The sequence below is a fragment of the Cavia porcellus genome, unplaced genomic scaffold, assembly GCF_034190915.1.
Source record: "Cavia porcellus strain 051 isolate PalLab524CR breed Dunkin Hartley unplaced genomic scaffold, mCavPor4.1 scaffold_2, whole genome shotgun sequence".
NCBI classification, from domain to species: domain Eukaryota; kingdom Metazoa; phylum Chordata; class Mammalia; order Rodentia; family Caviidae; genus Cavia; species Cavia porcellus.
In genome coordinates, this window is record NW_026947485.1 from 79296899 (window position 1) to 79323106 (window position 26208).

A 26208-nucleotide genomic window follows, 5' to 3' on the forward strand; every position below is an offset into this window, starting at 1 on the left:
GCTGTTCTGAGCTCCACACATTCACATTCTTGTAAGCTGCACCTTCTATCTTCCTAGTAAACCTCTGCATTTCACTCACCACATTAATGCCTCTAGTGTGTACTAGGTCAGAGCTGAGAAAGGCCAGCAGATATGTAATGTCTCCCCATTGGGCATCTTTTTGAGAGTGGGTTCTACTTTGTTTCTCATTTCTTTGATGTAGCATTTGGCACATAGAAAATGCTTAATAATCAAGGGAATTATACAATGAATTAATCTATAGTAAGCCCAGATGATAAGAAAATATTTCAAGAATGTGGAAACATTTTCACCACTGTCCTTCTAGGAAGCCACAGGTTGGAGCTTTTACAAAGCAGCTGATAGTCTCTTGAATTATCATTGGCAGGGTAGAAGAAGGTGTTATTTATCATTGCTTTCCCCATAAAAACACTTACTTGATTTATTTTATGTTTTTAAAATACAATGTTTTATAAAATCTCAATCTGAATGTGCTCCCTGCATTTTTCCTCCTTTGATTTCACCTTTATCACCAGATGATCTCTCTCTGTTATTAAGACCACTGAGGAAGAAGGAGCCATAGGCCTTAGAGGTAGATTCAAGTAGCTAGAGTCAAGAAAGAACTTCATTACTGCTTCAAACCCTGTTGAGCCAACTTTCTTTATGCACTTCATTTATTTTTGCAAGCTAAATATTGTAGCTGTTATTGGCTGACCTCTGTTTAACCATAAATCCTATTTAGAAAGGGATTATGGAGTTCAGGGTTTTTCAAAGGTGGTTCCACAAGGTTTAGCTATACCTGGAATCATTTGGAGGGCTTATGCAGATGGTAAAATCTAAGACTCCACATCACACATGCTGGATCATCATCTCAAGCCGGGAGACCCATGAGGAGTATGCATCCTTTTGAGACCTTCAGATGAACTTGGGCGTGGTGGTGCATGTGTGTAATCCCAGATACTTAGAGGGCAGAGGCTTGAGGCCTTCTTGAGCCCAAGTTTCCACATCAAGTGTAGGACATATGGTGGGAGCCTGTCTTTTAATAAAGAAAAGAAAGAAAAAGAACAAGAAGAACAAAAGAAAAACAAAAAGCTTTAGTTACAAGCAGAGATCTCCATGTTATTTTTTCAGGTAGTGATACTGCTATTCTTCCTGGACACATTGTTGAAAAAGGACTAAGATAGTTTGGGATTTAAATTTTAATAATGTTAATTGTTAAGTGACTTTGGAAAGCTAAGGAATTTTCAAGCAGATAAAGCCCTAGAAGCTTGGATACCAGAGAGCAGCCTCTTATCCTGAAGCCTAGATACTGTTCCACAGGTGACTCAGCCCAGAACAGTGTTTACCAAATGCGCACTCACAGCAAACCTGGATGCCTCTAATTTTGACCATGGCCTGGTGTTTTAAGTTGTTTATTTCCATTGCTTTTACATTAGCTTAGTCTCAAATAACTTAGCTCATTCATTTTTATGACCCAAACATCTGGGGAAAACCAGGCATTTCCATTGCATTTTTAACAGGGTAAGTGAATTTAATCTGTATTTCCTGCAGCTGCTCTTTCCTCTCCTACTGTGTTCTTGGGCATTCTTTCTACGCCAATACCACACGATTTCCCCATGTGGTTTTTAAGAGGAAGGCTTCTTTCTATTTTCAAGCAGCTCACCAGGAACCTGTAATTGTACAAGATGTGTAAGCACAAATGAACAAGCGAGGTCTTAGCCAAGGTGACTTAGAGAGTTCAAGTACACAGGCTCTGTGACAACGGACCTTCAATAAACCATCTGGGACTTCTTTTTCCTACTTCTCCCCTTTCAGTTGCCCCAATTAAATGGCATTATTCCTTTATGAGTCATTTTAGAGGAGCTCTCTATGGTGCTGACATTAAAGACATCCCTGCTCCTTTTTACTTGGAATGATTTCTAGAAAATGTTGGTCAAATAAACCAAAGACAGAACTCAGTCTGATTATTAACTTACTGTCAGCCACAATTCTCAGGGATCTGTCACAGTGTTTTCCTCCACAGCAACAAAAGTGGTTCTCCTTCTGGTACCACTTTTTGGTATATGGAACTGCTTATTTAAAAATACACAAATTTTATGCCAAGATGTTCTCCTGACAGTGTGAGTTCCGTAGGTTAGGGGCTTGAATTCCTGATCATCTTTGTACAGTACCTAAATATGCAAATCACCTTTTGTAAATCTTTTCAAGATTTTATTTTAGGAATCACCCAGACCAAGATTATAAACTGAAGTGACTTTAGGGCTTAGACAGGTCATGTGAGTGTGTAATTATAATATGTGGACCTGCAGAAATGAGAACCCGGTGGTTCTGACTTCACCTAAAACACCAGGGAGTCAGGGAGTCAACACAAAATATGGGCAAACTAAAGCCCCGGGATCGTGGTTGAGCCTATGGTCATCTGTTTGAAATCCCTGATTCAGAGGCTGTATTTCCAAAGGTAAGAAGCTAACCACTATGCTAGAGTCAAATCCTAGAGGCTTGAAACCCAGCTCTTCCATCTATAAACCATGTAATCAAAAGCAAAAGTCCATATGCCCTAGTTTGTTCTTCAGTAAAACAAAGATAGTCATGCTATCTTCACTGCAGAATTATTTTAATTTCTATTTGAAAAAAGACATTAATATGGCTTAAAAAGCATCCAAATGTTGAGCATCATCTTTTTCACCTTGAAGGGGAAGAAATTAATACAACTCAACAGTCACACAGTTGACATGACAGTGCCTTTTTTTTAGTGGGTGTCTTTTATATCAGTGATGTTCAAATATAAGATAAATGTATATGCAGCAGATTATCCCTCAGTTTTTACTTCTAAAATATGACAGAGAACTGTGGACATAATGCAGATCCACATGGGGATCACTGCGGTTGAAGCAGGGAAGGGAATCTAGAGCCTGACCCATTGGCTGTGGCTGGAACTGGAGGCTATAAGGAAAAATGTGTGAACCACTGCACTACAATATTGGAAAACAAAAGTTAAGCTCAGAAGAAAGCTAGGACTTGTCTTCTTTGCATGTGTGAGCTTCCTCTAGCAAGACATGTTAGCACTTAACACTAATTTTCAGAAACAAAAATAAAAAATGAAAGCGGATGCCGGGGAAAGCACTACCCTCCAAAGCCCCCAGTACCCATGTTCCTGTCAAGCTCCTTAGCAAGGAGCAGAAATCATAAACCTTGTCCTTTATAGCCTTAGGACTGACCGCAGATGGTGTCTCCTTGCCTGTAGCTCCGATGTTTTTCCCATTTCAAGAGTCATCGTGATTATTCGAGACCCCAGGGGGCAGGGCGGGATGGAGAGCTGCTGCCTCACAGCACTTCTGTCTCCTTACAGGACATGCACATCATCAGCACGGATGAGAACCAGGTGTTTGCAGCCGTGCAAGAGTGGAACCAGAACGACACATACAACCTCTACATCTCAGACACCCGCGGCATCTACTTCACGCTGGCCATGGAGAACATTAAGTGCAGCCGAGGCCTCCTGGGCAACATCATCATTGAACTGTATGAGGTACGGAGCCCAAAGGTCCCTCCCCTGGATGGGCCCCTCTTTTTCTTCTGTTTTAGTGGTGTAAGCACAGGTATTGGAGTCTTGAATTTAGATACTACTGGTACCATGTGGTAGTTGTGACTTAAGAAAAAGGACATAACTGCACTAATTTCAGAATAGTAGAGAAAAAATAATGAGATGCTTGTGAAGTGAGGGATGATCAAGCTAAAGTATCTAGTGTGATGGCTGCCTCCATAGAGTTGGTGTTCTTGTATGTATAAGCATTAATTCAAACCAGAAATGAAAATCCGGGACCTTGAAACCGGTGGGTTTTAAAACTCTACACCCCTTCTTATGGGCTGGAGGTCCTGGAATGGTAATATTTATATTATTAAGATATTTGGAAAATTAACTTTATGGATACATTTTACAGGAAAAAAGGCAACTATTACTGGCAACATGCCAGCAAATGCCACCAAACACCAGGTGTGGAATATGAAGAAATGCCTTGATGTGAGAGTGTCACTTACATGGATATGTTTTTGTCTGCTTTTGGATTTATTTCTTTAAGTTAAAGAATAATCACTTTCATGGAACTAAGTGATTTCATACAGGAACTAGAATTTAAAAAACTGGTTTCTAGTGACCCCAAGATGTGGTGTTTTTAATGCCTGAATGACAGTGTACAACACTTGACAGTCCTGGGCACAGTGAGGGAACTGATAGCAGATTGACACAAGGAAAGAAAGTGTGTCTTTAACCCAGGGCTGGCAATCAAATCCACACCGGTTTCAAGGACTAAAATCATTCCTGGGAGGACAATTGATTCTTGTGAGCAGTGGCCTCAGATGGCCCAGCTGAATGATTCCCTTATGGGTTTTCCTGTCTACAGAGTGAGAGATGTAGAGGGGCTATTGTGAGGGTTTCTGCTTTACAGGGTGTCCTTAGTAGTGCTTAGCAAAGATCCAAAATCCCAGCACTATTAGCTCCGTTGGCTACTGGGTTACTAAGAGTGGTAGAAGTAGTTAAGATCACAGTCATTCTCTTAGGTATTGGAATGGTAACAAAAAGACATGACATGAATGGAGGTACATTCCAAAACAAAAGGAAGGAATGCCACTGGGTAGAAGAATAAAATCAGTAGAAACACCCAGATTTCATACGACACAACTGACACATGAAAAAGTGATTTCCTTTAACAACAAAGTTCACCTCAGGAAATGTCCCAATTTTTCTCTAGAGTTGTGAAGAATGGTAGCAATGACTAAGGAATATAAATAGTTTTGTGCCAGGATGCAGAAATATACCATTGTTACTAGCAACAAGTTACGCCATGGGGAGGGTTTCGATGAATGTTGCCAAGACTGAGGTCATTGTTGTTAGCCCAAGTGAAGGTATAGATGTAAGCGGCATATCCATGGTCCTGTGATAAGACCCAAATAGGAGATCATCACCTCTGCTACACATGACCTTACAGTCAAGAAGTCAAGAAACCTCTGTCTCTGTAAGCTTGTTGATTGATGCAGAGAGCAGATTTTCCTCTGTGCTGTTCCTTGTCTTAGAAAGGGTGCCTGAAATTCCTTGGTCATTTAGAACCTTGAAACACTGTGATATGAAGTGAGGCATGAATCAATATGAAGGATGTGCTCAGATACATAATACTTTTTCTTGCTGAAGTTGGTCTTAAATTTTCAGTCTTGTTGGGGGGAAAATGCATGCCATGATTGCATTTATAGAGAAGCAGGATCTACCAAGCTGGCCAACCTCTTCAAAGACAGCTCTGTGAGCTGCTTCTCCATTGAGTTTTGCCGAAATTGGACTCGTCTGGACTTTGAGTTCAAGCTCATGAGGAAGTCAGTAGAAGTATGTGATTCTTGTCTGTGGGGATCTTGCAGTCCAGGTTGTTGGTTCTGCAAAGGTCAATAAACAAAGCTATTTTTTTTTACCTGCCCCAAACTGAAACTAAATGAGACAGAGGAAAACAATGAGACACATAGAGATCAAACTCAACTCTATCACTTTAGATTTAGATAGGAGGAATTGCATTCCTAATCTTGTGGCTCAGAATTGGAATCATTCACTTCACACAAGCAGAAATGGTAAAGCAGACGTTCACCTATAGAAGCTTTTTCCTGTAACTGCACAACACTGAAGTACAGAATATACAATTAGTTGGAAGGCCCCTAAAACAAGAAAGGCTGGTAAGAACTGAGCATGCCGTATTCTTTTTCTCAAAGTTTGTGAACTTATCAGTTCTTTTAAAACACGGAGCACCAAGTGAAGAAGCGAGAGGTGTCCAAAATGTTAGGAATGCCCTGAGCCAGGAACTGGACAGGTGGTGTAGATTTCTGATGTAGTGAACTCGTCATTCTAACTGAATAGAATAGGGTATTGGTCAGGATAAGAAGGAGGGCTGGATCCATAGTTGGATTTCAGATTCCAGAGATCATTTAATGACAAGTGCATATATTTGTGACCATGAACATACTGAGGATTTGCGGGAAGTAGCGCTGTTTTGCACCTGGAGATACCTTCTATGGTTTGGAGATACAGCTCAATTTAATTGGTCTCTATGGGTCATTAGAATTTAACCTTCTTTACTGGAGCTTTTGTACAAACTGAAATTCTGTGCCATATGGCCAGTTAGCAAAAGAGACTACAATTTTTCTGGGTTCAACGTGCCCTTGAGTAACACAGCTGGGAAAATCAGGAGGTTTTTGCATTTGGTTCAGCTAAATTAATACTTTCACTGAGTGTATTTTGTTTGGTGAAAAAGAACTGGTGGGTGAGATTTCCAATCTACTGAAAGGATATAAGTGATCCTACTGTGCTTACACATCAGGGCCTAAATTCTTTTAGAGAAGCAATTTTGCTGTGTTGTGAGAATGGAAAACAGTGATTCCAAGTTGAGGAATTTGGAGAAGTTTACAGATGGGCTGGTGTTATAGTCAGGGGTTGCACACAGAACAATTAGAATCAGGATATATAGTTTATAATGTTATTTTTGTGATGGTCACCCAGAGTTAACACAAGAAAATGCAAAAAATCTATCTGTAGCACCAGAGACATAGAATATGTATTCAAGGGCCTAAATCCCACAGCAATGTCCCACATGAGTCCAGATGAAAACTCAGAGCTTATGACAATGCCTCCCACGAGTCCAACTGGAGATCCAGAGCCCACAAGAAGGACTGACATCAATCCCTTTTACGGATTCATGCTGGAAAGGCCCAAAGCTCAGTGGTGGAAGCCAGAAAGTCCATGCCAGCGGGGTGAAGGATCTGTGCTAGTGGGATGAGGGTTCTACGCTGGTGCCAAGAAGCCACACTCACGACAAAGACCAGGACTGTCTTGAAAAGCACCACAGCCATCCTCAGCAACACAGAGGCTCCGAGCTCCTCCAATGACAAGGACAGTCAAGTACATGCCAGGAAGCCAGTGTGATGAGTTCATCCTGGAGACCAAGGGGCACACGTTTTCCCTCCGGAGCCAGAAAGCAATGCTCGATGTGAGGACCAGAGTTTCTCCAGGAGAACCAACAGCTCAAACAGCAACTCATAGGAGAACTCACAATGCCTCAATGCCTCAACAAAATAGCTTCTCCTCTCCATGTCTCTATTTATGCCTGCAGGTGAAACATGTATGCTCAGCACCGTGCTGATGTAATCCAGCTGGCATTAAGTTGACCACCAGTTTTTAATCCATAACAGTTGGCTTAGAGGATGAACTGCTGGAGATGGGCAGAAGAGAGCCAGCATCAGATGAATAGGGCCTGTTTCATAGAATGGCATTTGTAAATGACTGAGGATGAAGATAGTAAAGACGCTGGTCAAGAGCTTGAGTGAACAACTGAGCACGTACTTATTATTTCTCTTTATTTTCTCACATTTACATACTCAGCAAATAATGTTTGAAAGTATAATAGAGTCCCTTGTTACGGAACAATTTGTAACATCATAATGTAATCGGGAAACAACATATCTGCGTCTGAAAGGTGAGTGGATCTGTAATTGTCAGGAGCCAGGTGGTTTGGGTCGATCTTGGCCTCCTAACACTCTTGGTATCCCACCCCACACCATCTTCCTCATGGATTCTCAAGTCTGTTTTTGACAATGGGGAGGAGACAAGAAAAGCAAAACCTTATTAGGGAATCAATCTTACCACAAAGATTCCTTGTAGAATGGAGTAATCATTCCAGGCCACTCCCCCAAATCTAATGAGGCAATTTCTGTCTACTCTGTTGGAGTGGAATCCAGCTGTAGAGATATTCTCTTCCTTGTTCATGCTCTAATCCCTACTTAGAAATATAATACCGAAATTACATGATTAAGGGAAAAATAACCCTTGAGAGCCAAATAATAAGCCATCTCTTCTTTAAAGTGTCAGAAACTATCTTAGCTACTTTTTTCATTGCTGAGACAAAATACCCAAAAGGAAACGTTTATTTAGCTCACAGTTTGTAGAGGTTTCAATCCATAATTACCTGGCTCCAAGGCAGGATGGCACAACAGAGGGGATCACAGAGGAGAAGCAGTTTATGGCAGGCAGAAGGTGGCAAAGCAGCAAAACAGCAAAGCGGCAAGCGACAAGTGACTCCAGCAGCCGTCTTTCTCTCCCTTGTATTCTGTCCAGGTTACAGGCCATTAAGGTGGGTGGCACTCAGGCCCAGAGTAGCCTTCCCATCATCCACTCTTAGATCTGTGCCTAACCAATCAGTGGAGTAACTTAGAAACCATAGGTTCTTCATCCCAGCATCATGCACCCTAGGTCCTGCCACCTCTGAAAAGCCCCACCTGTGAGTGCATGAGGTTTTGGGGGGCCACCAGGACACAGTCATAACGGAAGCTGCTCCTTCTGAGCAGGGCTGATGTTGCCAGTGGAAGTTGTGCCTTGTATGTACTCACACATTCCTACCACAGTCTGTTTTCCTCACAGAACTTTATTGTGGGTTTTTCCCCACACCCTTAAAAATAGACTATGTTGTTCCTTACTCTCCACTGAGGCGTCAAAGAACAGATATTCTTTCCAACACCAACAGTTATGCTATGGGAACATGCTCTTGGTTGCTGTTGTGATGAATTTTCATGAATGTTTTCTTACATAGGAAGTATTCACCTTCTAACTGCTGATAATGACAACAGCTTCCTAGTACTATTTCCCCCAGCACTGTCAAACACGCTGATTATGTAATGTGAGTTATCTGTATGCTTTTAAATTTTATTACCCATGTTCAAAAAAATAAAAAATAAAAATAATGGAACATAATAATATCTGTTACTCAAATGAAGTGTCTAAAATATCATTTAGTACATGTCTGATACAAAACTTATTAATGAGAAATTTTATATTTTTAATATTAAACCTACAAACTCTTGGCTTTATTTTAAATTTGCCATGCATCTCAATCATACACTAAACCTTCACCTGAGCTACTTGGTCAGCAGTTACATTTGTAAGATTTGCAGTAGAAAAAGGTGACTCACATATCTAAATTATTCCACACATACTTAAAAGTTTGTCAGGTAACAAATTGAATATCTGTTCTTAAATTTAAATTTATATTAGTTAAAGTTAAATAATATGAAAAATCACTTTCATGTTTTCAGTAGCCGCATTTCAAGTAGGCATGTGTGAGCAGTGTCTACCATATTGGATTCCATAGACTTAAATAACTTACTTACCTTTCACAGTATCTTTTACTATACGCATTGTCTACCATTTTGCATATGAAATTACAGGGATGTTGGACTGCAGTGGCTTGGATTGCATGACAGTCAGGGACTTTTGGTGCTTCATTTGAAGGGATCCAAGTCTGCTGGGCTAAAAGTTCGGGGTTTCCCATTATACTTCTTGCACATTTAAAAAAGTTTTCATTATTACATTAATATTACTAAGATGTGTTGGTACATGTACCAATTTCCTATAAGAATTGCAATTATTCTGTAGTTTAAATGTGTACCAATAAACATAAAAAGTAAGAAGGAAAAAATACTGCCAAATACTGAGTTTCTGTGTGATATTTTCATGAATGCATATGATTTGATGATATTCATCCATCCTAAAACTTTCATTTACACCCTTTCTTTCTCCCTTATTTCATTACTTTCCCCCCCTTTTTCTTTTATTTTATGAAAACATAAAACATTTTCGTAACCAAATAATGAAAGAAACAATAATTATTATACTGGGTATGGTTGTCTCCAAAGTAGTTACTCAGGATAAGACATAAACCAAAAAGATGTTACAAAAAAGAAGCAAACAAATAATAGCACAGACTTGCTTTTCAACACACTAATATAAACTATTAGTATAAATGAAATAAATTAGCATATTTAAGTATTTTTGACACAACAAAATATGTAATTTGGAGAAGTATTTGGACTTTTCCCTCCTTCCTATTTGTCATACATATATGCATGGTTTCTTATATAATATAGGAGAGTTCTTCAATATTTGACCTTTTGTGTCTGATGTTCTGCATTTAATATTATATTCTCGAGTTTCATCCATTTACCTACGAATGCCTTGTTTACCTTCATGGCAGTGTAGTACTCCATTATGTATAAGTACCAAATTTTTCTCATCAGTTCATCTGTTGATGGATATAGTCTCCTTTCCAGTGTCTCATCATCTTTTTTAGATTCCACATGTTAGGGGAACATGAGATATTTGTCTTCCTGCATCTGGCTTATTATGCTTAACATGATGATTGTTCCATCCTGTTCCATTTCTAAATTTTAATTTTTTAATTTAGTACCTGTTTGAAACAGATAATGTTTACATTCCTTGTGTGGAGTTGGTGCAGGTACCTGAAATCTTAATTCCTCTTTTCACTCTTTTTTCCCTGCCCTTTCTTCTTCCCTCCTCCATCTCTTCATCCCGTTCCATTTGAGAAAGATCTTTCTACTTCCTATTTGCTATCTTTTGTTTGTCTCTTTATTTATATTTCAGGTTTCTCATATGAGAAAATCCACGTGACATTTAAACTTGTGCATCTTGTTTATTTCACTTAACATTAGGTTCTCCAGATCCATCCATTTGACTCGTTTATCTTTGTTTATGGCAGAGTAGTACTCTACCATTCATAAATACCATGTTTTCTTTATAGTTTATACATGATGGGCAGATAGGCTGTTTCCAAGATTTTTATAAATGTGCTGCCATAAACATGAGTATGCTTATATTCTTGCAAATGATATGACCTCATTCTTCTTAATGTCTAATAATTCTCCATTTTGTATATGTACTATATTTTCTTTATCTATTAATCTATTAACAGGAAACTAGGCTGGTTCCATACTTGGCTCCAGTGAATTGCAGCACAATAAACAAGGCTGTACAGGTTTTATAAGTAGTTTAGCCCAGCACGAAGGAGTGGTGTAGGTGGATCATATGCCTTTCTATTTTAAATTTTTTGAGGGACTTCCATAAATTATTTCTGTAGTGGCTCTACTAATTCACATGCCCACCAAAAGTTTAGTGCTAGGGTTCCTTTCCTCCTGGATCCTCATCAACATTTATTGATTGCTGTATGCTTGATGATAGCCATTCTTACTGGAATGAGATGAAATCTCAGGTGGCTCACACCTGTACCCTAGCACTTGAGAGACTGAGGCAGGAGGATTACTGTGAGTTCAAGGCCAGTCTGAGCTACACAAGCAAGTTCAATAGCAGCCTGCACTGCATGGTGAGACCCCGTCTCATAAAACAAAACAAGAGATAGAGTCTTGGACAGTTTGGTTTGTGTTTCTCTAGTACCTAAAGCTATTGGACCTGTTTACATATGCTTGTTTGCCATTTGTACTTCTTTGAGAAGTGTATGTCTAATCCATGGTTGAAGGTCTGGAAGCTCACTGTCAAATCGCTTGTGTGAGTTAGGAGGGTGGAGAAACTGGAGACTGATGTCCAAGGTGATGCTGACAATTTCCTTTTTATTTATGCTTTTATCCTTTCCAAGCTAAGTGTCTACTGATTGGTGCCACCAATATCTAGGATGGATTTTCTCCCTTCAATTCATGTGGCTACATGTCCCTCAAACCATCCAAAACTCTGCTCCATTAACTGCAGGGAATGTCTGTTTTTATTATTTTAAAAAGCAAAACGGAAAAAAAAAAAGGATTGAAATGATCCAGAATTTGAAAGCAAGTAGTAGGAAATTAACACTAGTTAATACTTTGCATATTGTTACCTTAGAAGTAGTTGTTCAGGTTATAAGATTTAGGCATGAAAAATTGATCAAACTATCAAATAATGAAAGCACAAACTTTTTTTAGAATGAACTAACAGAGATTAGTAGTATAGATATCTATCTTGTATATATATATCTACATATGCATATATGTATACCTATATACATATATTGCTTTCCTTTTTTCCTTTTCTCCTTTCCCTGTCCCCCTTGTTCTTTCCTTTTGAGCACTTTCTCTCTTTCTTTCTTTCTTTCTTTCTTTCTTTCTTTTTTTTGTACCAGGTATTGAACTCATGACCTTGTGCTTGCTAGGCAGGCACTTACACCACTGAGCTAAATCTGACCTTTTTGCTTCCTTTTTTAAATTTTGTTTTTATTTTTTCCCTTTCATTATCACATATCTATTGTACATTTTGGATCTTATTACTCTTTCATGTTTTGTTTTCACACTATGGAGATAGTACGATACTTATAAATGTGAGCTTGATTTTTTTACTTATGAGGATGGTCTCAAGTTGCCTCCATTTACCAATAAAAACCTTAAGATTATCCTAACATAGCTGAGTAATATTCCATTGTATAAAAATTGAAATCTTTTTTTATCCATTCTGTGGTTGATGGACATTTGGATTGTTTTCAAGATTTAACTATTACAAATTGTGCTGCTATAAATACGGGTGCACATATATCACGGTAGCATGATGACTGAAGGGAACTTCTATTCCTGAGTTTTAAGGAATCTGAAAACTGATATCCACAGTGGTTGTAACAGCCTATACTTCCACCAACAATGGGGAAGCATTCCTTTATTACCCATAACCCAGCCAACATCTGTTGCCAATTGATTCTTGATGGCATCCATTCTTGCTGGAGTGAGATGGAATCTCAATATTGTTTTAATTTTCATTTCTCGAATGACCAGTGATGGTGAACATTTCTTCATGTATTTATTTGCCACTTGTATGCCTGCATCTGAGAACTGTTTGTTCATCTCAATTGCCCATTTTTGGACTAAGTCTTTGAATTTGGGGGGCCTGATGTTTTTCAATTCTTTGTATGTTCTAGGTATAAGTCTTTTGTCTGAGGGAAAGATTCTGGCTAAAATTCTTTACCATTCTGTGGATTTTCTTTTCACTTTGTTGATGATTTCTTTTGAAGTAGAAAAACGTTTTAATAAGATGAGATACCAGTTGCTGATTCTTTGAAGAACTTCTCTTGTGGTTTGCATTTTGTTCATGAATTCTTTGCCTACCCCTGTGTCTTCAAGATTTCTACCTACCTTATCTTCCAGTAGATTTAGTGTTTCTATTTTAATATTTAGATCTTTGATCCAGTTTGACTTTATTTTAGTGCATGGTGATTGACATGAGTCTAGTTTTATTCTTTAGCATGAAAGAATTGGCAGAAAACCAATTTTTCCAGCACCATTTATGAAAGAGGCTATCTTTCTTCCAGTGAACATGTTTAAGCCCTTTGTCAAAGATAAGTTGGCTTAGTGTCTTTGCAACTATGTCTGTATCTTCTAATCTGATCCATTGATCCTCAGGTCTGTCTTTTGACAGTAGTACCATGATGGTTTTATCACAGTAGCTTTATAGTATAATTTGAAGTCAGGGAATGTTGTATCTCCTGCCTTGCATTTGTTGCCCAGAATTGACTTTGCTATTCTAGGTCTCTTCTATTTCCAAATGAATTTTAGGAATATTCTCTATAGATCTGTGAGGTATAATATTGATTCAACTGTGACTGCTTTAAATCGGTATAACAGTTTTAGGAGTATGACAATTTTTACTATGTTGGTTCTACCTATGCAAGAGCAAGGGATGTCTTTCCATTTTCTGAAATTCTTTTCAGTCTACTTCTTAGAGTATTATAGGTTTCAGTGTATAGGTCTTTTACATCCTTTGTTAGTTGATTCCTAAATATTTCATTTTTTCGATACTGTTATGAATTGTGTTATTTTTACAATTTCTCCCTCAATGAGTTTGTTTTCTGTGGGGAATACTATCAATTTTTGAGTTTTGACTTTATATCCAGCTACATTGCTGAATTTGCTTATTCACTCTAACAGTCTCTTGATGGAGTTTTTGGTGTCTTCCTTGTGGTGTATCATGTCATCTTTCAATAATAATAATTAATTTTTTCCTTTCCTATCCTTATTCCTTTTATTTCTCTATCTTGTCTAATTGGTCTGGCTAATGTTTCTAGAACTATATGGAATAGGAGTGGTGACAAAACATCCTTGTTTTGTTTCTGATTTTAGAGTGAAAGATTTCGGGTTTTGTCCATTTAGTATGTTGTTGTCTGTTGCTTTTTCCTAGATGGCTTTTATCAGATTGAGTAGAGAGCATCTATTCCAATGTTCTGTAGGTTTTTTTTTTATCATTAACAAGTGTTGGACTTTATCAAAAGCTTTATCTGATTTATGGTCATGTGATTTTTGTCTTTGGCTCTGTTAATGTGGTGGATTATATTTATTGGTTTTCATATGTGGAACCATTCCTGATTTCCTGGGATGAATGCCACTTGGTCATTGTGTATAATCTTCCTGATGCGTTTTTGCATTCTATTTGATAGTATTTTATTGAGGATTTTTACACTGATGTTCATTAGTGAGGTTGGCCTATAGTTCTCCTTTTTGGTTGGATCTTTGTCTGGTTTTGTATCAGAGTAATACTAGCCTTCCTGGAATGAGTTAGGGAAAATTGCTCCCCTTCAACTTCGTTAAAGAGTTTAAAAAGCATTGGCATTAGATCTTCTCTAAATTTCGTGTAGAATTCATCCATGAATCTGTCAATACCTGGGCTTTTTTTTGTTGTTGTTGTTGTGAGTTTATAATTACATTTTCAATTTTAGTAACTGATATTGGCTTGTTCAAAATTTGTATATCATCTTGATTCAGATTTGGTAATTCATACATTTCTAGGAATCTGTCCATTTCCTCTGTGTTTTCCATCCTATGTGAGGAAAAATTTTCAAAGTAGGTATTCATTATCTTCTGAATTTCCATAGGATCTGTGGTAATTTCACCCTTCCCATTCCTCTTTGCATGAATTTGAGTTTTTTCTTTTCTTTTATTGATAAAGTTATCTAGGGGATAATCACTTTTGTTTATTCTTTCAAAGAACCAACTCTTCAATTTGTTAATTATTTGCATTGTTTTCTTAATCTCAACTGCATTAATTTCTGTTCTGATCTCTATAATTTATTCCCATTTATGAGCTTTGAGCTTGGCTTGCTCTTCCTTTTCTAGAGGCTTGAGTTGCACCATGAGGTTGCTTATTTTAGCTCATTCTCTTTTCCTGATGTGAGAATTCATTTCTATATATTTTCTTCTCAGGACCACTTCCATTGTGTCCCACAGGTTCTAATATGTTGTATCTGCATTTTCATTGAATTGTAGATATTGTTTAATTTCATTAGTAACCCATTTGTTGTTCAGGAGGGGGTTATTTTAGTTTCCATGTCTTTATGAAGATTTTGCCCATTAATTTCCAATTTGAGTGCGCTATCAGATAATATCCATGGGATAATTTCAATCCCTCTGCATTTACTTATGCATGTTTTATGGGGCTAATATGTGGTATATTTTAGAGAATGTCCCATGTACAGCTGAGAAGGACTTGTATCCTATTGTGGTTGGGTTGGACACTGTAAACATCTAATAAGTCCATTTGTTCACAAGTATGATTAAGTTCTGTTATTTCTTTGCTGACTTTTTGTCTAGTTGACCTATCTCTTTGTGACAATGGGGTATTAAGGTCCCCTGTTACAATTCTGTTATTGCATATTTGGATTTTAATGTCTATTAGTATTTGTCTTATATAGTTGAATGCTGCTGTATTTGGTCCATATATGTTGTGACTGCTCTCTCTTCTTCTTGAAGTTTTCCCCTAACAATTATGTAGTGCCTTCTTTATCTCATTTGATCATTTTTGGTTCAAAGTTCACATTTTCTGCAAAGAGAATAGCTACCTCTTCTTTTTTCTAGGTTCCTATCTCATGGAATATTGTTTTCCATCCTTTTATTTTCAGACTATGAGTTTCCTTTTGAGTCAGATGTGTTTCTTGTATACAGCATATTGTTGGGTACTGTTTATTGATTGAATCCATTTGGTTCCTTAATCAAAGATAAGATGGCTGAGTGATAGGAGTTGTTTCTGCATTTTCTCATCTATTCCTTTGATCCACAGGTCTGTTTTCTTGTCAATACTGGGCTGTTTTTTGTTGTTGTTGTTGTTGTTGTTGTTTGTTTGATTTTGTTTTGTTTTTCTTTTAAAAAAATCACAATAGCTTTTCAGTGTAATTTCAGGTCAGGGATTCTGAAGCCCTCTGGCTTGGCTTTTCTACTGAGCATTTATTTATTTATTTATTTATTTATTATTGCCATTTGAATTCTCTTCTGGTTCCGAATGAATTTTAGGAACATTTTCTCTAGTTTTGTGAGGGATGCTAATGGTATCTTGTTTTGCATTGCATTAAAGCTGTATAACAGTTTTGGGAGTGTAGCCATTTTCACTATGTTAGTTCTTACTATCCATGAGCAAGGGATATCTTTCTATTTCCTGATATCCTCTTTGATCTCCTTTTTTTCAAAGTGCTCTAGTTTTCAATGTATAGTATAGTATTTTTACTTCCTTTGTTAAGCGAAATCCTTATTCATTTTTGGTAGAGCTATTGTACAGGTGTGGTTTCCTTGATTTCTCTCTTGGTTAATTTGTTTTTTGTGTACAGGAATGTTATTGCATTTTGAGTTTTGAATTTGTATACAACTACACTACTGAATTTGGTTATTAAATCTATAAGGCTTTTGGTACTTTTTGAGGTCTATGTAGAGTATCATGTCACCCCCAAATAATGATAAAATTCTTTTTATATCATCATTCCTTTTATTTTTTTAATCTAATTTCTCAGGGTAATATTTTCAGAATTCTATTGAATAGGAGTGGTGATAGTAGACATCTTTGTCTTGTTCCTGATTTTAGAGTGAAAGATTTTGGTTTTTGACCATTTAGTATAACGTCGATTGTAGTTTCTCATAGATGGCTTTTATTAGATGGAGGTAAAAAACATCTATTCCAGTTTTCTGTAGGATTTTTTATTGTAAATGAGTGCTGGACTTTTTCAAATGATTTCTCTGCATCTATTGAGGCAGTCTTGTAAATTTCATCTTTGGGTCAGTTAATATGGCACATTACATTTATTGATTTTCATATGTTGAGCTATCTCTGTATCCATGGGATGAATTCTACTTGGTCATGGTGAATAAAACTCTTGATGATTTGCTGCATTCTGTTTGCTATTACTGCCTCCGGAATGGTTTTGGAAATATTACTCTTTTACCAATTTCATAAAGAGCTTTTAGTATTAATGGCATTCAATCTTCTTTAAATTTCTTGTAGAATCCATTGGGACTTGTGCTTTTCTCTGTTGGTAGGTTTTTAATTACATTTTCAATTTCATTGACCAATATCAGGCTATTTAGAATTTTTATATCTTCTCGATTCAGTTTTTAAAATTCATGTGTGTCTAGGAACCTGTCCATTTCTTCTGTTTTTCCTCTTATTAGAGTACAGGTTCTTGAAGTAGGTGTTTATGATCTTCTGGATTCCATAGAACTCATTGTAATTTCAACCCTTTTCATTCAAAAATGCATGAATTTGAGTGTTTTTTTTCTTTTTTATAAAGTTTCCTGAGCATTTATCAATTTTACATGATCTTTCAAAGATCCAACTCTTCATTGATTCTTTATATTGTTTACTTAGTCTTAATTGCATTAGCTTCTGGTTTTACTCCACTCTCATATGAGATTTGAGTTTGAATTCTTCTTTTTCTAGAAGTTTGAGGTTCAACATTAAGTTGTTTATTTGTGCTCATTGTATTTTCCAAATAGTAATTTTTGATCTCCTTGGTTAAGTGGATTCCTATGTGCCTTATTTTTTAAGTTAATTGTAAAGAAATGTTTTTATAAATTCTTTTTAGCTGGTTCATTACTGGTGTTTGTAAGAGCTACTGGTTTTTTAATGTTGATATTATATCTTACTAACTTGCTGAAGTTGCTTCTCATCTCTAAATGTCTTTTCTGGAATTTCTTGGATCTGCTAAGTATAGGATTATGTAATTTCAAATAGAGATAATTTGGCTTTTTGTTTTCCTATTTGTATCTCTTTTATTTTTCTCTCTCATCCAATTGTTCTGATTTAAGATTCAAGAATTCTGTCTTAGTTACTTTTTTGTTCCTGAGACAAGATAAATAACATCCAAAGTTAAAGGAAGAAAGTTTTATTTAACTTCCAGTTTGTGGAGGTTTCAGTCCATAACTCACTGTCTCAAAAGCAAGATGGGCCAAGACAGCAGTTCATGACAGTGAAAGACAGCAAAAGTAATGAGAGAGAGAGGGAAAGAGGGAGAGAGAGAGGGAAAGAGGGAGAGGGAGAGAGAGAGAGAGAGAGAGAGAGAGAGAATCCTCTTTCCTGTCTCTTATGTTATATCCAGTCTACCAAGAGTAGGGCAGTTCCAATGGAGTCAGTGTACTGATCCAGCAATCACCCACCCTTCATCGCAGCAAGGGTGCTTCGGATGCAATGCCAGAACTGCTTTAGATTCTGCTTTAGATTGTGCTTTAGATTCTGCCACCTCTGAGAAAACCATATGACCACATGAGACTTTGGAAGGACTTCTAGGAACAAACCATGACATTTTATATTAAGTAGCAGTGGTTAAGAGTGCATATCTGGCCTTGTTTCTTATCCTAGAGGAAATGTTTTTCTCACTCAGAAAGATTCTGTCTATAGGGTTTTCATATATACCTTTTACAATATTGGGGTTTGATCCTTCAGTGCCTATTTTCTTTAGGGAATTTTAGCTTAAGCAAATGTTGAATTTTGTCAAAAGTTTTTCTCAGCATCCATTGAGAGGATCATATGGTTTTTATACTTGATTCTATTTATGTGGTACATTATGTTTATTGATTTGTAGGTGTTGAACCATCTTTGTACTCCTGAAATACAACTAAATTAATCATCTTCCAGTGTTATTTTGAGTTTGGTTTGCAGGTATTATATTAAGAATTTTACTATCCATATTTATCAATCACACTGGTTTCTAGTTTTCTTTTTCTGTTACGCTCTTGTCAGTTTCAGCATAAGATAATGCTAATCTCATAAAATGGCATTGGAAGCCTCCCTTTCTATTTCATGAAAATAGTTGGAAGAACACTTGTATTATTCCTTGAAAGAGCTGGTGCAGTTCAGCTGTGAACACATCTGACTTTGGTTTTTTCCTTTGTTGGGAAACATTTTATTACTTCAGTCTCATTGCTTATTAGTGATCTTTTTAGGTTATTTATGTTATCTTGGATAAATGTAAGAGGACTTATGTATCAATAAATTCATCCATTTTTTAAGATTCTCTAATGTATTAGGATATAGATTTTCAAAATATTCTCCTGATGGTCATCTGGATTTTAGTAGTACCTACTTTAACATTTGTTTTTCATTTTTAATTGTATTTATTTGAGTAGTCTCTCTCTATTATTTTGGGTAGTTTGGCTAAGAATTTATCAGTCTTTTTTGTCTTTTCAATGGACTAATTCTGTTTCATTGATACTGTGTATCATTTGTTGTCCTTACTTCATTAATTTTAGCTCTGATATTTATTATTTCTTTCCTTCTATTTGGGTACAGTTTTGGTTTGTTCTTAATTTTACTAATAACCTTGAAATTTATTGGCTATTTATTTGAGATCTCTCTGATTTTTTAAATATAGATACCTATAGATATAAAATGCCTCTTACAACTGTATTATAGCATCCCAGAGATTCTGGTGTTTCCATGTTCATTTGATTCTAGGAGTTTTTACTTCTCTTTCTGGTTTCTTCAGTTATCCACTAATCGTTCAAAGGTGAATCATTCAATCTCCTGTGTTTGTATAGATTTTATCAATTCTTTTGCTGTTTTCTAACTTCATTATATAATAATCTGGTAAGATGAAAGAAAGTATTTCAATTTATTTCAGCGCTTGTTAAAACTTGCTTTATGACATAAGGCCTCTTTTAGAGATAATTCCATGAACTGTTGAAAAGAATATATTTTATAGTTGTTGGATGGAATGTTCTGTTGATGTGTGTTTAATTCATTTGATATAACTTAACTCTGATGTTTCTTTATGGATGCTTTTCTTTGTTTGCATGACCCACCTATTGATAAAAGTGGAGTATTGAACTCACTATGATTGTCTGGGGAACCTATGAATTTCTTTATGTTGAATGGTGTATTTTACAGAATTGAGATATAATTATAGTTGTGTCTTCTTAGTGAGTTGTTCCCTTTACTAATATGCAGTGGCCTTCCTTGTTCTAATTTTTGTCTTGAAATCTGCTTTGTTGGATATGGATATAGTTACTCCTGCTTGCATGAAATCTTGGTTTTTGTCTTTTCACTTTAAGCTTGTGTAATCTTTGCTAGTGAGTTTTCTTTCTTACAGGCACCAGAGTATGGGTTCTGGTTTAATCCAGAATGCTTGTCTATTTCTTTTAATTGGAGAATTAAGACTGAATTTTTAATTCTTATTCAGAATTTAGATCAAATGCATTCAGAATTATTATAGAAATGTATGTACTAGTTATCACTACTTTGTTGTTTTTTTAATGTTTGACTCAATTCTCAACAGTCTTCACTTCATCTTCTGTGTAAGATTCCTTTAATTATCTTATGCAATGCTAGTTTAGTGGTCATGAATTTCTCTAGTTTATGCTTATCTTAGAAGTATTTTATTTCTCCTTCAATTTTGAAGGATCGCTTGGCTGAGTGTAATAATTCACGTTGACATTTATTTCCTTTAAGAGTTTGAAATACATTGTTTCATGCCTTGAGAGATTTTGTAGACAAAACTGCAATTATTCTATTGTGTTTCTATACATGACTTAATGCTTCTCTCCTGAAACTTTCAACATGCTTTTCCTTATTCTGTAATCTTCACATTTGAACTTTAATGGGATATGCCTGTTTGGAATTCTAAATGCCTCCTGTATGTTGATGTCCATTACTTTCCTAAAATTTGGGAAGTTTTCTGTTATTATTTACATATTTTCTGTTCTTTTAGTCTGAATTCTAGTAGTTTTTTCTATGGCAAATTTTTATAAGTTTAATCTTTTAACCATATCCCAAAAATCTCAAATATTTTGTTCATATTTTTTCCTTATTAGTGCTTGAGTGTGGTAACTCATTAATTATATCTTCAAGCCTAAAATTCTTTCTTCTGGTTGACCTAGGCTGTTGGTGAGGTTTTCCCCTGAGATGTTAGCTGGACATACTATGCTTTTCATCCTCAGTATTTCTGTTTGGTTCTCCTTCAGAATCTCCATCTCCATCACTGTTGAATTGTTCCTTCATATCCTACTCTGTGTTCTTTAATACAGTCAGTTGTTTATTTGTGTCCTCTTTGAGGTCTTAAGCTGTCTTTGTGTTAAGTCACTGATGGGTCGAGGACATTAGGAAAAGTCATGTTACCTTATTTTCCTTAATCATGTTTATTGAGAAATACACAACTGTGCAGATGGCTATGCCTCCTGATTTTATGTGAGGATCTTTATTAGTGCCAGCCTTCTTTTGTGGGCTTAGCCCTCAGGACTGCTCATAGAAGAGAAAAATGCCGGTAGAGACAACGACAACACAAAGCCAAAACTATTGCTGACATACAGCAAAAAGCAATAAAATGCAAGGATACCTCTATTAACAATAGAAAAGGAAACAGAAATAATAATATAAATTAAAAGACTAAATATGCTTAAAGTAAATATAAAATTAGTAGAGAGAGCAGAAAAATAAAAGGAAGAAAAGTAGAATTAAAAGAGAACAAGGAAGATAAGACAAAATGGGATAAAAATTGAAGTAAAGAATTAAAAACATCATAGCACAGTGACATATGTGCATCCATGTTTATAGCAGCACAACTTGGAATAGCTAAATCTTGGAAACAACCCAAATGCAACCATGGAAAGAATAAAAGAAGTGTAATATTTTTACATAGTGGAGGGCATGGAAGAGGATTTTCAACAGGCCCTAGTGAGCTATAAATGATAAACCTTAGACTTTTATAGGTAAATAGATGCAACTTGAGACCACACTCATAAGTGAAAGAAAGCAGACACACATGTGTAAATATTGTATTGTCTTCCTGATACAAAACTGAATGAGTAAATAAGACCCAAAATGTATGATAAATATTATGAAAGTGAAAGGGGAAGAAACTGCTTAAAAGGGAAGAATAACCGGGATAGGGGAATAGGGGAAAGGATAAAACAAGGAAGGGAATATATATATATATATATATAATATGATAGATAACTGTACTACCAATGTGTGTTAACTTATCAGAAGGAATGAATGATTTCTGCTTTCATTATTTGATTGCTTGATCATTTTTCATTTTAAATTTTAAAAAAAGAATTATAAAGCAGGTGCTTGGTGGACTCTGGAGTCCTGGGCCTGCTGGTGCCATCAGCTCCAGAGGCTGTGTGGCCTTGGGTGAGTGTCCCCACACCATCCTCCAAGCCTAGCGAGTTTAGAATCCTTGCTCTGGCCCTGGCCTGGGAACTTTGTGGCTTCCTGTTGCACTAGAACAGCTCAGTGGGTCCTACGCTGGCCTGTACCAGATTCCTCACTTCCTAGCATGCTTGGTGGACTCTGGGGATTTGGGCCTTCCTGCGCCCTAAATTCTGGAGATTGGGTGGACTGAGGTGAGTGTCCCTCCACCATCCCAAATGCAGGAGTTTGGGATCATTGCTCCCATCATCCAAGGAACTTCACAGCTTCCTGCCACACCCAACCTGACCTGCAGGACTTGGGCCTGCCTGCCCACCCCCAGTGACCTTCTCTCAATCTGGGGAACTGGGCAGCCAGAGTCCCAGGAGCTGAGGGCATGGAAGAGGATTTTCAACAGGCCCTGGGGAAGCCTTGGAACAACACTTGAAACACAGAAATATAGGAAAATGACAAAATGAAAGACCAAACTACAATCCCAAACCTCCAGCCCATCTCAAGAAACATTAGGAGATATCTACATAGAAGAAAATACATGCCATACACCTGAAATACCTGATATAATAGCAACTGAAATAAAGAAGCAACTCCGGAAAGCTTTAAAGGAATTCAAACTTGAAATAATCTCCCAGGTAAAAGAAGAAATGATAAAAGAAATGAAAGAGATGCTAAATATATCTAAAGAAAACACAGTTAAAAAATTAGAGGAACTAAACAAAAAGGTAGAATCCCGGGATGAACAATGTAAGAAACAAACAGAATACATAAAGCAGATGCAAAGAGATATACAGGAAATAAAAAACTCCATTGAAAGTTGTAAAAACCACCTCAATGAAAGTGAAGAAAGAATTTCAAACCTGGAAGACAAGATTGCAGCTAGTGAACAGGGAAGGAAAGATCTTTTAAGAATAACAACGAATCAGGAAAAAACAATTCAACAGCTGCAAGATGATGCAAAGAAAAACAACATAAGATTGATAGGGATAAATGAATGAGAAGGAGACAACATAAAGGATGTCAAGAAGATATTTAGATAAGTAATAGCTGAAAATTTCCCAAGCATGAGAGTGGAAACTGACATGAGGATCAATGAAGCATATAGAACTTCAAATAGCCATAAACAAAATAAACCTACACCCCGACATATAATAATCATGATCCCAGGCATCCAGTATAAGAATGGAATATTTAAAGCTGTCAGAGAGAAAAGACAGATCACTTATGAAGGAAAGCCTGTCAAAATCACAGAAGACTTCTCAGCACAAACAATAAAGTTAAGAAGAACATGGAGTGAAGTGTTTCAGATCCTAAAGGAAAATTATTTCCAACCTAAACTGATGTACCCGGAAAAACTGTCCTTCAAAATGGATGGAGAAATAAGATATTTCCATGACAAAGAATAGCTGAAGAATTTCATGATCACCAAGCCAACCCTTCAAAGAATACTGAAAGACAGTTAGATACACTTAGGGAAATACCACTAAGCAAAGCAGACAATTAAAGAGAACAGAAAGATAAAGATGCAACAGCAGAAAGATAACATGTCAACAATAAACCAGCATATAACAATAATAACCATTAATGTAAATGGTCTCAATGAACCAATTCAAAGAAACAGCCTGGCAGAATGGATCAAGAAACAAATATGCTGTCTACAAGAAACCCATCTAACCCAATAGGATACTCACAGACTGAAAGTCAAAGGATGGAAAACAATACTTCATGCAACAGGAACCCCCCACACACAAAAAAAGCAGGGGTAGCTATTCTGTTTGCAGACAATGTGAACTTCAAACCAATAATGATCAAAAGAAATAAAGAAGGTCATTACATACTAGTTAGGGGAAAACTTCAAGAGGAAGAGATAACAACCTTAAATATATATGCACCAAATCCCAGAGCACCCATTTATATAAAACAAGTATTAATAGAAATGAAAAACTAAATTAGCAATAACACAATTATAACATGAGACCTTAACACACCATTGACACCAAGGGACAGATCACCCAGACAGAAAATCAGCAAAGAAATAACAGAACTGAAACACACCTGTGAACAAATGGACTTGATAGACATATACAGAGTGATCCATCCAACAACATCAGAATACACATTGTTCTCAGCACTATGTGGGACATTCTCTAAAATAGAGAATTATATTAGCTCACAGAACATATTTAAATAAATGCAAAAGAGTTGAAGTTACTCCTTGCATGTTATTGGATCATAGCGCTATGAAATTAGAAATTAATGATAAAATATACTGCAAAAATCCCACAAACACATAGAAACTGAATAACACACTCTTGAGTAATCAGTGGGTCACAAGAGGAAATTAAAGAAGAAATTAAACAATACATATAGGCAAATGAAAATATAAATACAAATTACAGGAATCTGTGGGATGCAATGAAAGCTGTCCTCAGAGGAAAATTTATTGCACTTAGTTCCCATATCAGGAAAACCGAACGAATACAAATAAATAACCTGATGCTACACCTCAAACATCTAGAAAAAGAAGAGCAAGTCAAGCCCAAAGCCAAAAGAAGGGAGGAAATTATAAAAATCAGAGCAGAAATTAATACAATAGAGACTAAGAAAGTAATCCAAAGAATCAATGAATCAAAGAGTTGGTTCTTTCAAAGAATAAATAAAATTGATAAGCCCCTAGCCAACCTTATTTTAAAAAAGGGAAGAAAAAGCTCAAATTCATGCAATAAGGAGTGAAAAGGTGAAATCACTACAGACTCTATAGAAATACAGAAGATCATCAACACCTATTTCGAAAACCTCTACTCTCATAGTTTTGATAACACAGAAGAAATTGACAGATTCCTAGAAAGATATGAAGTACCAAAGCTATGTCAAGAACATGTAAAACTGCTGAATAACCCAATTTCTATCAATGAAATTGAAAATGTAATTAAGTCCTTACCTACAAACAAGAGCCGAGGCCCAAACAGATTCACTGCAGAATTCTACAAGAAGTACAAAGGAGACTTAATGACGACACTCCTCCAAACTCTTCAATGAAATTGAAAGGGAAGCAATCCTTCTAAGTCATTCCTGGAAGCAAATATTACTCTAGTACCAAAACCTCAGAAAGACCCAACTAAAAAAGAGAACTACAGGCCAATCTCCCTAATGAACACAGATGCAAAAGTCCTCAAAAAAATATTGGCAAATAGGATGCAGCAAATCATCAAGAAGATTATACACCATGACCAAGTGAGATTCATGCCAGGCATGCAGGGATCATTCAACATACGTAAATCAATAAATGTAATCTATCATATCAATAAAGCCAAAAGTAAGAATCACATGATCATTTCTATAGATGCAGAAAAAGATTTTGATAAGGTCCAACATTCATTTATGATAAGAACCTTACAGAAAATTGGAATAGATGGTCTTTATCTCAATATAATAAAGGCCATCTATGACAAACCAACAGCCAGTATCATACTAAATGGCCAAAAACTGAAGGCCTTTACCTTAAAATCAGGCACAAGACAAAGATGTCCCTTATCACTGTTCCTATTTAATATAGTACTGGAAATACTAGCCATAGTAGTTAGACAAGAGAGAGAAATAAAAGGGGGAAAGATAGGAAAAGAAGAAGTTAAATTATCATTATTTGCAGATGACATGATACTCTACATAGAACACCCCGAAAACTCCATTGAAAGACTCTTAGGTATAATAAATAAATTCAGCAAGATAGCTGGATACAAAATCAATACTCAAAAATCAATAGCATTCCTATACATTAACAACAAAACCACTGACAGAGAAATAAGAGAATCCATATCCTTTGTACTAGCAACCAAAAAAATGAAATATTTAGGAATTATTCTCTTGAAAGAAGTGAAAGACCTATACAGGGAAAATTATAATACCCTGAAAAAAGAATTTCAAGAGGATCTCAGAAAGTTGAAAAATATCCCTTGCTCATGGATAGGAAAAATAAA

General features: G+C 36.3%; 1 protein-coding gene across 1 annotated transcript in view; it reads left to right on the forward strand.

The window, feature by feature from the left end:
• Sorcs3 (sortilin related VPS10 domain containing receptor 3) overlaps window positions 1-26208 on the forward strand; it is a 591788-nt gene that overhangs the window by 458307 nt on the left and 107273 nt on the right. The window contains exon 9 of the mRNA XM_063244673.1: window positions 3347-3526. Within this exon, the coding sequence (XP_063100743.1) occupies window positions 3347-3526 (180 nt within the window). The remainder of the gene's footprint in view (window positions 1-3346; window positions 3527-26208) is intronic.